This window comes from Monodon monoceros, unplaced genomic scaffold, assembly GCF_005190385.1.
Source record: "Monodon monoceros isolate NGI ecotype Baffin Bay Population unplaced genomic scaffold, NGI_Narwhal_1 Super_Scaffold_1, whole genome shotgun sequence".
NCBI classification, from domain to species: domain Eukaryota; kingdom Metazoa; phylum Chordata; class Mammalia; order Artiodactyla; family Monodontidae; genus Monodon; species Monodon monoceros.
In genome coordinates, this window is record NW_021703765.1 from 52,288,712 (window position 1) to 52,300,751 (window position 12,040).

The 12,040-nt window shown below is 36.5% G+C and overlaps 2 protein-coding genes across 16 annotated transcripts in view; one reads left to right on the forward strand and one right to left on the reverse strand.

The window, feature by feature from the left end:
- Positions 1–4,475, reverse strand: part of METTL4 (methyltransferase like 4) — a 526,668-nt gene extending 522,193 nt beyond the window's left edge. For 12 of the 14 annotated variants that reach the window (XR_003793143.1, XR_003793141.1, XR_003793139.1 and 9 more), the window contains exons 1-3: positions 4,409–4,475; positions 3,282–3,676; positions 1,734–1,796 (exon numbers count right to left, since the gene is read on the reverse strand). Coding sequence is in view for 5 of the 14 variants with exons in the window: in XM_029220629.1 (XP_029076462.1) it covers positions 1,734–1,796; positions 3,282–3,671 (453 nt within the window). In the remaining 9 variants the exon portion in view is untranslated. Of the gene's footprint in view, positions 1–1,733; positions 1,797–3,281; positions 3,677–4,129; positions 4,231–4,408 lie in introns of those variants that run through there. The other 2 variants (XM_029220614.1, XM_029220623.1) reach the window with 2 other exon arrangements.
- Positions 4,476–4,536: 61 nt separating this feature from the next.
- NDC80 (NDC80 kinetochore complex component) overlaps positions 4,537–12,040 on the forward strand; it is a 60,321-nt gene continuing 52,817 nt past the window's right edge. The window contains exons 1-6 of one of the 2 annotated variants that reach the window (XM_029234384.1): positions 4,537–4,678; positions 6,226–6,335; positions 7,707–7,784; positions 10,651–10,774; positions 10,879–11,051; positions 11,741–11,843. In XM_029234384.1, the coding sequence (XP_029090217.1) occupies positions 6,235–6,335; positions 7,707–7,784; positions 10,651–10,774; positions 10,879–11,051; positions 11,741–11,843 (579 nt within the window). In that variant the 5' untranslated portion in view covers positions 4,537–4,678; positions 6,226–6,234. Of the gene's footprint in view, positions 4,679–6,225; positions 6,336–7,706; positions 7,785–8,714; positions 8,817–10,650; positions 10,775–10,878; positions 11,052–11,740; positions 11,844–12,040 lie in introns of those variants that run through there. The other variant, XM_029234389.1, reaches the window with a different exon arrangement.

The following is a 12,040-nucleotide window of genomic DNA, read 5'->3' on the forward strand; positions in this document are numbered from 1 at the left end:
GATTGGCAAATAAATAGTGAGACAAACAAGTAAGACTTAAAGTCCAGAAATAAACTCAAATACTTATGTGAATTTAGTATATCAAGCATCTCATATAAGGAGGGAAAAACTGCATGAATAATGGTAGGACATATAGGTAGTCAACTGGATCCATACCTCACACTGTATACCAGGATAAAGTCTAAATGGATCAAGATATAAATTTGAAATAAAATCATAAATGTTCTAGAATAAAACATAGGAAATTATTTTAAAATCTTGAAGAAGGAATACTTCTCTAATTATGATTCCAAAATTCAGAAGTCATAAAAGAAAAAAATGATAAATTCAACTAAATGAAAATATAATATTGTCTGCATGGCGAAACCAAAACCAAAAAAAATCATAATTAAAATTAAAATGACAAACTGGGAAAAATATGCTTGTAATTTACATAATAGACAAAGACCTAATTTCCCCAGCATATAAAGAGCTCCTATAAATCAGTAAGAAAAAGAACAATCTAATTTTTTTAAGTATGCAAAGGAAACAAACAGTTCACATAAGAGAAATACAAATGAATTTTAAACATACATTACAATGCTTAACTACATTCATAATAAGAAATGCAAATTAAAGCCATACTAAAATACTATTTTTCAACAATTAGATTGGCAAACATCAAAAACTATAATATACTGTAATGGTGAGGATGTGGGAAAACAGGCAAAAGTATACATTTCTAGTGTGCTAATAAGATGATACAATCTCCATAGCAGCAATTTGGCAGTATCTATCAAAATGTTCAAACCCTCTGACCCAGAAATTTGACTTGTCGAAATTTATCCTGCAGATACCACACATAAATATAGAAAATGACATGTGCATACTATACCTAAATGTCACCAATTAAAGATTAAGTAAATAAAAGTAGGAAAGACAATAAGATCTAAAACAATTTGAACCCTCTGTTTCCTCTCATTTCTTTAACTCCCAGATCTCAGTAACCTCTAAGTTCTAGAAATACATCCTTCATATTATTCACTTTCTTCTGCCACTATCTTAAGTTGTTTTACCTACTGACAGTAGGCTTTTATAACTCAGAAAATTTCTGGACTTAACCAATATAGCATAAGTTTACTTATGTTAAATATGTAAATGAGAAGTATATGAGATTTTAATAAAAATTGGTTTAAATTGTCCATTACAATAAAAGTAATGATAAATCATTCCAGTGTTAAATTCTAACCTTGATCAAAATGACTGCTTGAGGGACTTCCCTGGTGGCGCAGTGGTTAAGAATTTGCCTGCCAATGCAGGGGACACGAGTTCAAGTCCTGGACCAGGAAGATCCCACATGCCGCAGAGCAAATAAGCCTGTGCACCACAACTACTGAGCCTGCACTCTAGAGCTCGTGAGCCACAACTACTGAGCCCGCAAGCCACAACTACTGAGCCCGCGAGCCACAACTACTGAAGCCCGCACACCTAGAGCCCATGCTCCGCAACAAGAGAAGCCACTGCAATGAGAAGCCTGTGCACCATAGTGAAGAGTAGCCCCGGCTCGCCACAACTAGAGAAAGTCCGGCAGCAGCAATTAAAACCCAACACAGCCAAAAGTAAATACAAATAAATAATGATTTTTTTTAAAATGACTGATTGATTTTTAAGAACATCCTTATTTACGTTGTCCTTTTATTTATACTAGTTCACATTAACCTTCCAAAGTCATCAATGAATATTTTACACCGTACCTTTGTATGGTATTCCATAGCATCCAATTCACCTTGATTGAAAACAACACATCTCTTACGCTTCTAAAGAGTAAATTACAGGGAAAAAAATTATGTGGCCATCATCAAAATAATGATATTTTGAAATATATTAGTACTTCCTTTTTCTTTATCACATTTTCCATATTGTGTATCTCATTCTTTAAGAGGTGATAACTACTGAGGTTGAAATAAGTGCAAAGAGTATGGACTGGGGAGGTAAGATTTCCCAAATAATAATAATTATTATTATTACTATTATTACAAACTTAATGGGTGATAAAAGGCCATGTAGGTGTTATCTACTATTAGTAAGAACTAGTATGACATAATAAAATGGCACTGACATCCATAGAACACAAGGAAACTGTGACACTGTATAAGAGTCACCAGTGTCATCTATCAGTTGATATATGGTATAATTATTCTGAACTTTCTTAATTTCTACAACAAAAACAATTTGCAATGTACTTTTAACAGATCTTTATGTGTAATCTGAGGATTAGGTATAAATAAGATATATTAACACTGTTCTACATCTAACAACTCCATAGCAAAGAACATGTAAGTCTGCAATATAGAGCAGGGACTTTGTACTTTTCATTGCTGAAATCTCAGTGCCTACATGGTGGCATAACTCCTAGCAGGCTAACAACAAAAGTTCTTTGGCTGAATAAATACATGGACTCTCTATTACTTTCCTTATTCTAATTCTCAACATGCTTTCTTATTTAGTATCTTTCTTCCCCACTCAGTTGTAAGATCTAAAAAGGCAGAGATTATATTTATCTTGTTTCATCACTCCTTGTACAACAGCACATAGAAAGATCTCAAACATTTATTGGGTGAATAACAAATGTAATTCCTATCTCTAACAAAGAAAATGTTAATATGATCTATCTGAAATGGACTTTGTATAATCACCTCTGAGCTCTTCAAATACATAAAAAGTATTCATGCATAATTAATTTGACTATATGGCACTCTCAAAACTTTTGATTGCACCAATGTGTATACAAATATATATATTTTAAGAATATATATTTTCCATAGTAGCTGTCTAGTTTTATCACTAGAAACTTTTCAAAAATATCACCCTTCTTCCAAACATTTATTATACAAGCTTATCCCCAAAGGATAAATCTCTAAAATTCCCCCTTTATACTGCTATATACTGCTTTAGAATTTTACAGAGAAACATATTTTTGAGCAAAAATAGGTGTAAAAACATGCAATTAATACGAAAACCTAGGCAGACAGGGTTTCTTTTTTTGTTACTTAGTTTTGTTTGTTTAATTTACAGAGCATTCACTTTTGAATCAACTTTGCTTACTTCTGAAATATGCAAATTTGGTCTTCTAAGAATGGTAGAATGTTAGCAAAAAGTTAAAAATCACTCTGGATATGCTAAAGTCTTATTATGCTTTATTGACTATTCTTTATACTTAGTAAATCACAAGATATTTGAGATGCTGGAATAATAAATTTGTGTTCTCTGTAGAAAAATTTTAATTTCTTAAAACTTATTACCTTCCCATTAGCAGAAATGGAGATTTCTTTCTTAACATCATTTACTAGATCTTCCTTTTCATAACTTTGTTGGCATTCTTTGTGAATAGCAGAAGTTATATAAGGTTTGGTGACATCAAACAGTTCAGATCGAAAAACATATTTTTGTATGAACATTTCACAATTTCCTCCATCATCATTTTCTGGGTTAGTGGTAGAAGCAATACAGGTAGCAGAGGCTCCAAAAGAGGACATAGAATCCATGTGAAGAGTATCAAGGTGAACAGAAGAAGTAGGCTCATTTTTACTGCAACAAGGCTCATGATGCTGGTGAAGTTCATAACTTATCTTGTTAATGAAAGAAAGATGATCCAGTAACCATCCTGGCGATAGCTCACGCACCACAGACATTCTTCCTTTAAAACAAACAAACACCTCTGAGAATTAAGACACTAGAAGTAAAACCCAACTTTCCTAATTAAGTTCTAAACTCAGACAGGAAAGGTGACGTGCCCAAAATTACAACTGGTTGATGGCACAATTGCTACAAGACCCAGGTATCCAGACTTCGGCTCTGAGTTCCCCTCCCACCACCCACCACTCTCCAAGTTTGGGGCTGTGTTTGCCTCTGAGTTCAAACGCAGGTAAGGGGGAATGTCATATTTTAGCAAAGTAACCTACTGTGCTCAGGTCACTTTTCTCTCCTAATTCTCGGCCCCACACTGGATCCTCCAGCTTTCCGCAGGCCACCGCTAGAGAACCTGGAACCCCAGAGAGCACTCATGCCCTGAGCCCGAACCTTCGCAGCGGCCTCAGCAGCGCGACCCTGGGGCCGACTGCGCGCACACTGGGCCGTCACTATCTCCTACCTCGCCGCCTCCCTTGTCAGAAAAGTGCACCCCGCCTTCCCAGACTTGCTTCATGAAACAGCACCCATCTAAACAGTGGTCCTGAAAGACACTCCTTTCAGGGCAAAGGAAAAAACAAATCTCCTTTTCTAACAGTCAACGGGAGCCGCCATGTTGCTGTACGGAAAAAACGTTTCAAGGGCTGCCTGGAGCGCTCTGCTCGCTACTCAGGGACGTAAAGCGCTTGGGTGTTCACAGCTAAATTTAAGGGTCGGACCAGACTTCTCAGAGGACGCTTACAGCTTGCCGGAACACGCCCGAGCGCGCCCGTGAGGCGGCGGCACTTCACCAACACGCAGAGTTCCGGCGACGAGCGGCGCCCGAGAATTGCGCACGCGCGCGCATGTCGTGCGCGATGACGTCAGCGACGCCGGAGATTTTTAAAATTCGAACGGCGCCGGCGGGTGGAGGAAGGAGGTTGTGTTTTGGCGGCTGAAGTTTTGTCTAGCGGGCAATAGCACGGTTTACAGCAGTTCGGTCCCTGCGTCGTATCGGGAAGCTGGAAGAAAGGTGACTAATGACTTTGCGTTAATTTTGTTCCGGCAGCACTGGGCTAGGGGGAGAACGCCAGGGCGCCAAAAAGTTAGATTCACGGGCCCTGAGGAGAGACGTTTTGGTGTTTGCTGTTGTAACCGGCCCCCGGGCCCCATCTGTTCTAGGCGCTAGTTTCCCGGAGTCCAATAAATTTCTTATGGCAGTGATTTTCCAAGGGAGAAGGGGAAGGCCAAGATGACACCGGTGGGGTGAAGAGGACATGGAGAGAGGAAAAGGGGAAGAATGGATGGGAGCAGGGAGAGGAAGGACGAGATGAAGAACTGTTTGCTATGGTGCGTTTGAGATACTAGTGTAACATCCTGGTGGCCGTGTAAGGAGTACATCTGAAAGTCTTAACCTCAGATTTTAAGAGTACATTTTAAGTGGAGATTGGGAGTGGACAGATAGGTGAGAGTGGAAAAGTTTAATAGATCAGAAGCGTATACTGAAGAAGAAATAGCCAAACAAAGAAGTAAAGAGTGTAATCAGTTTAAAAGACAAAGGAGAGCCCCAAGCAGTAAAAGGATAACCACAGATGTCCACTTTCTTGGAAACCAGGGCAGGACCTGGAAGGGCTAGGTGTATAGTGTCTAATGCCTCAGAGTTAAGATAGGATCAAAAGATTTGTCAGTCATGAGTATCTCAGGAGGCAACCGTTTCAGTAGATGGGAAGGGAATGAGATGTGAATGTGGTGTGAGAAAATGGAAGCAGTCTTTAGACCAGATAATTTATCCTTGATGAGAGGGAGATTGAAGCACGAGGGGCAGTAATTGAATAATGTAAATGGGAAACAGTAGGTTAAGGACAGAGCAGGGGAGATGGACATTAGGAAAAGAAAACTGAATAGCTCTGCTCCAAGACCAAAGAAAATGAAACATCAGAGGTAGTTCTTGTCAGTAGCCTCTGACTTCCCATTGAAATAGGCACAGCCAACAGTGGTGATGTGGTCTGAGTTAGGATTTAGGAGTTTAACTACCATAAATACCCTGTGAAGGTAGGAATCATACCTTATTCACCTTTGTATTGTTTGCATTGCTTTCACACTCCCTTGTACATGGTAGGCAGTTAGTAAGTGTTTATGTGTGTTGAATTTTTTTTTTTTTTTTTTTTTTTGCGGTACGCGGGCCTCTCACTGCCGTGGCCTCTCCCGACGCGGAGCACAGGCTCCAGACGCGCAGGCCCAGCGGCCATGACTCACAGGCCCAACCGCTCCACGGCACGCGGGATCCTCCCGGACCAGGGCACGAACCCGTGTCCCCTGCATCGGCAGGCGGACTCCCAACCACTGCACCACCAGGGAAGCCCTGTGTTGAGTATTTTTAAATGGAGTTAAATAGATAGATGTTCCCTGCAAATTAGGACTTCACCTTACATGAACAAGCAAAGATAGACCGGGAAAGATTATCTTGAAAAAACAGTGAAACTTGGCTGCCTTTCTGTTTGAGGGTAAAGATAATAGTTGTTGCTTAATGTACCATCTGTGTCTGGAAAGACTTGTTCATTACCAAATTCGTGAATGCAGGTCATAAACATGAAACGCAGTTCATTTTCTACCGGTGGTGCTGGCCGCCTCTCTATGCAGGAATTAAGATCCCAGGACTTAAATAAACCAGGCCTCCATACCCCTCAAACGTGAGTACCTATGCCTTATTGTCTTTGGCAAAGAAATCTGTAAAGGAGGTTAATACAAAGATGTAGTATGAGTCATATTGTGATGAATCTTATCTGTTCTCAGTGGTACCTAATTTGGAGTCAGTGAAGGCTAAAAAATGGGCATGTTACTAGGTGTTGTGTTTTATCTCATTTGATAGTTAAATCTCCAAAGCCACGTCTTTTGCTAGGCAATCCCTGAGGGACTGCTAATTCCTTTTCAGCACTCTTCCACTCATTTATTTTCCTCCTTTACTGTAGAGCTGCTTGTTTGAGCAGGTTCTCTGCTGTAACTTCTATTTACTGAGGTGTATCCAACTAGCATAGTTCTCAATGAAAGGTATTATTTGCCCTGACAATTAGCTGCAGTTTAGTAGCAGCCTACAGAACACCACTTCTCCAAACTATTTCCTCAGGATTCACTGGAAAAAAAAAGGTGCCCCAAAGAACTTGCTGTCACTATAGTCAATATCCTGTAATGATCTGTAATTGAAAAGAATCTGAAAAAGTATGTGTGTGTGTGTGTGTGTGTGTATCTCAATCACTTTGCTATACACCTGAAACATTGTAAATCAACTGGACTTCAATTTTTTTAATAAAAAATAAAATGAGGGGGAAAAAAGAACTTAAAATCATAAACTAATTTTTCCCTATGAATGAATTTCTTACAATTAAGAGAAGGCTATTTGTAACCATGTTGAGTGCTATCATTCCTTCTCTATTACCAAGGTACAAGTTACTTGCTAACTGTTCTTAAGTTACTTGGGTTTACATAGTATGAGCCTCTGCTACTTTTAGAAATTTGAAATATTTATACATTTTTTTCTTCTGAAATCAGAGAAATGTTTTGTACTGTTGCACATTACTACTCCAAAAGATTTGTGCCTTGAATTGCATTCTAAGCTAAAAGGTTGCCTTTGTCAATGTTTCTGGTCTGTAATTGACATAATGTATGTTCTTAAGTGTAGCTGCAGTCTAATAAAGAGTGAGCCTCAAAAGAAAAAATTTTAAATGTGGCTATCATTCTATGATTGAAAATATCTATTTTTAAGTTATTTCTTTTACTTTGAAGTTGTTATCCATAAATGTACATATTTTAGGATAATTAAAATTACAATGTAGATATGGGGTTTTTTCCTCCTTTTTTCTTAACATTTTAGTGTTAAAACTCATACTATGTTGTAAGCCTATCCTATTTTTGATAGCTATGATTGCTGCTAAAAATTTTCATGATTTTGAATTATTCTTATAAGTAATGAGGAAGAGGGGTTGGTTCCAATGTATTTACAAAAGTTTCTTGAACTAATATTTTTCCACTTATTTAAAGAGTTTGTTTTTCTCCTTTTCTTAAAGCAAAGAGAAATCAACCTTTGGAAAATTGAGTATTAACAAACCCACATCTGAAAGAAAAGCCTCTGTATTTGGTAAAAGGTAATGATTTTTTTTTATTAATTCTAATGGAAGAGATTCTTATAGCCATGCATTGAGCTAGATGCTGTCAAAGTACAAAAAATTAGATGGCATGGTCCCTTTCAAGAGAAGGTTATAATCTAGTTTTCCTCTGTTTTAAATGGTTAAAATGGTTATATTTGCTTTAGGTTATGCTGAGATATATCAGCACATTTAGACCACTATTTCATTGTTACAAGTGAATACTTGATTGAAAATTCTACACATAGCTTTCACATACTATGGAATCATAGCATTTTAAAATTAGGAACCATCATCTAGTCCAACATCTTAGCCAAAGACTTTTTTTTACTAAAATATTAAGGACTCCAAAGAGCTTTTATCTTGTGGGCTGTATCTGTTGATATTAACTATATTAGAAAATAAAACTGAGAAAAAAAAATTAGTACATATTAATTCAGTTTAAAATAACAATAACCCAGGACTGCGCTTGTGATCCAGTGATAAAGAATCCGCCTTCCAATGCAGGGGACACGGGTTCTATCCCTGGTCGGGGAACTAAGATCCCACATGCGGCGGGGCATCTAAGCCCACGCACCACAACCACTGAGCTTGCACACCTCCACTAGAGAAGAGAAAACCTGCACACCACAACTAGAGAGAAGCCTGCATGCTGCAATGAAGAGCCCGCACATCGCAACAAAAGATCCCACATGCTTCAACAAAGATCCTGCGTGCTGCAACTAAGACCCGAAGCAGCCAAATAAATTAATTAATTAAATAAGTAAATATTAAAAAAATAAAGTAAAATAAAATAACAGTAACCCATTACATGTTAATATAAATAACATGCTTTAATTTTTTAAAAATAAAACTATTTCAGTAAGAAGAGTGACATTTATATTTTTGCAAATCTCTTTAATGTCTGGCTTAATAGAAGATAGCTGAATTCTCATAACTGCCTCGGAATTCAGTCTGTTATAATATCCGACGTCATGTATCCAACCTCTGGAAAACTCCACTGTACACTCAACGAAAGAATAAGAATGAAAGGTGTGAAAAAAATCTTAATTTTATTGGGAAAATAGTTTTGACTTCTCGATCCCCTAGGGCACACTTTGAGAACCACTGTCTAGAGTAGATCAGTAGTTGCCTAGGCTGGGGGTAGGGTAAGGATTGACTGGTAAGGGGGATAAGATTTGAGATGATGGAAATGTTTAATATCTTGATTGTGGTAGAGATTACACAGGTGTAAATATTGTCAAACCTCATCAAATTGTATGCTTTAAACAGGTGCATGTTATTCTAAGCAATTATACCTCAATAAAGTTAATTTTTTAAAGAAATTTCCAACTCCAAAATAGAGAAACTGTTCATCTCACCAAAAACAAAATATAACTTTGTTTTAAAACAAATGTTTATTTAATTATATTTTGAAAATATTTAGAGATGACATATTTGTACCTTATGAAAAGTCTTTGTCATGAACCCAAGTTAAACTGTTTCTGGTGTTTATTCTAGTTGATAAAAAATCTTAAGGCATTTTTGTAATGTAACTTTCATCTCAGAGCTGAATGTCAGAGATACTGATGCTAATGATTATAAAATCTAACTTTTGCTGAGCATTTTTGTAAGCCAGAAAAGTGCTATTTTATATCTCTTTTAATCAATCCTCAGAACTGCCCTATGTGTAGATACTGTTATTGTCTTCATTTTAGACATTAGGAAATTAAAGCACAGAGGTTAAATAGTTTACCCAAGGTCATACAACTAGTAACAGAGACAATTTTTAACCAGACTCTGCTTCTAGACCCTATTCTCTTAAACTATAAGTTGAATGATACAGTATTTTGATTGGTTGGGAAATTCTTTTATAATTTGGAAAGCTATCTATTAGTACAGTTTTGTGTAGAATAAGAGCTGAGTCTATACATGTATTCTTTCCTAGTAAAAAAAAAAAATTAAAGATTAAGTAATAGCAGTATGTAGAAAAGTGGATCTCAAATATCAAATTCTCAGGGGAAGAATTAGCTAATTAGCTAGTTAATCAGAGCAGTGGCATCAGAGAGCCCAAGGTAAAGAACTTTTAGATCCTGGTCAGGAGAGAACTTGAAAGCAGCAAGTAAACATGCAGGGAGAAATTGTTTTGATGAACAGAGTTCAGACATTACAGCAGTGTTCATTGTAACTCAGTTTTGTGGCATCTGTCCAAAAAGGAAAAGTATTGTCCCAAGGATATTTAATAAACTACAATGGTTAGGTAAATTGGGCCACAAAGAGAAGCAAAAGAAACCATTATAAAGATTTAAACAAATGATGTTTTATTTTGAGAGGAGGGGCTTAAGATGGAGCATATATGCTATAGCTATTAATGACAAAAAAGTAGCAACATATATTTATGGTAAATAACAATCAGATACATAATATTGCACGACACAATAACGTTTATGAAAAAAAGCACAATCTTTCAACATCTCAAATTTTCCTGCAATAAATAATGGTAAATAAAGCGGTTGGAAATGAAGGAGCAATCATGGAGGGGCAAGTAGGTTGTTGAAAGGATCTGGGTTATTGAATAGACCTGGAGAACAGTTGGTACAGAAGACCTAGTGGACTCAAAATGCACAGTTTTAGAGGATGATGTATGTGTTAGTAATGCAGGGCACCAGAAGTGTACTTTTCTTCCCACCTCATTTTATACTTTAATCTTCATTATTTGCTCTTTTTTTCTCTGCTTTGAGTAAGAGAAATCTTAGTTAAATAAAAACCAAAGAATTGAACTTTAATGTTTGGTGCTGATGTTAAAATATAAAATTGCCTTGAAATAATTTAGGCTTGACCACAGAAGGAAATAATTTTGACTGACTTTTTAAAAATATGTTTACAGAACTAGTGGACATGGATCCCGGAATAGTCAATTTGGTATATTTTCCACTTCTGAAAAAATCAAGGACCCAAGACCACTTAATGACAAAGCATTCATTCAGCAATGTATTCGACAGCTCTGTGAGGTATTTTATAATCTTAACCATTCGAAATTGTGAGTGTTTTCTTAAGTATTCTTCAATAATTTTCCTATTGTAAAATGTTTGATGTTTCATAAAAATTATTATAGTTTCTTTCAGAAAACGGTTATGCATATAGCGTATCCATGAAATCTCTACAAGCTCCTTCTGTTAAAGACTTCCTAAAGATCTTCACTTTTCTTTATGGCTTCCTGTGCCCTTCGTATGAACTTCCTGACACAAAGTTTGAAGAAGAGGTTCCAAGAATCTTTAAAGATCTTGGGTTTGTATGTTATATTTCTCATTAGCCTAGAGAGATTGTTGGAACACAGAAAAGAATGAAACTCAGTAAGTGTGTAAAGATTTTGAGTTAGAGAAATAATATATTTTAAGATGGTCACTATGGGCCACATATGCAAGATAAATTGAAAAGGCAAAAAAAACAACTTTTTGGAGATTATTACTGAACTACAGATGATAGATCATAAAGCCCTCAACTACTGATGTGACGAGGAATAGATAGAATAGACTAGCTACTGCAGATTTTATAGAAACAGAAAAGGTAGGATTGAAGGCCTGGTGAAAATGGAGTAAGAAAGTCCAGAAAAGCCTATGTAGAACAAACACAGGGGGAGAAGTGGATTTGAGGAGGAGAAATACATACATGTGGTTTATTTGGGGTACATTGGATTTGAGGGAACAGTCTTTCAGGAGAGAAGTCCAGCATGTTGGTTGTAAATCAAGTTCTGCTTAGGGGATATATGTACAAAGTAATCTGCAGAGAAATAAAACAAAATACACAAAACCATTTGAGGGTAAGAAGACGAAGGAGAGAATCTCAACAAGTATCTTCTAAACAAGTCGAGACTGATGGTATATATGTGGAATTTTTTTTAATGTAACTTCTTGCTTAATTTAGCCATTATTTTTACAAAATTAACATACTGGCTTATGTTTTCTGATTTTTCATAGGTATCCTTTTGCATTATCGAAAAGCTCCATGTATACAGTAGGGGCCCCTCATACATGGCCTCACATTGTGGCAGCCTTGGTTTGGCTAATAGACTGCATCAAGGTATTTGATTTCTCATTTTAATGATATATATAGGAAAGATTTTTTTTTTACCTCAGGGTATTTCTATTTCTCTCCCAATCTTGCTTTTACCAATTATCTCAAAATCTGCATCAGTTTTCAAAGCACTTTTTATTTTAAGTTCTTCAAAATGTTAATATATGATTCCAGAAGTGAGGAAAGGAAATATCACAATGGCA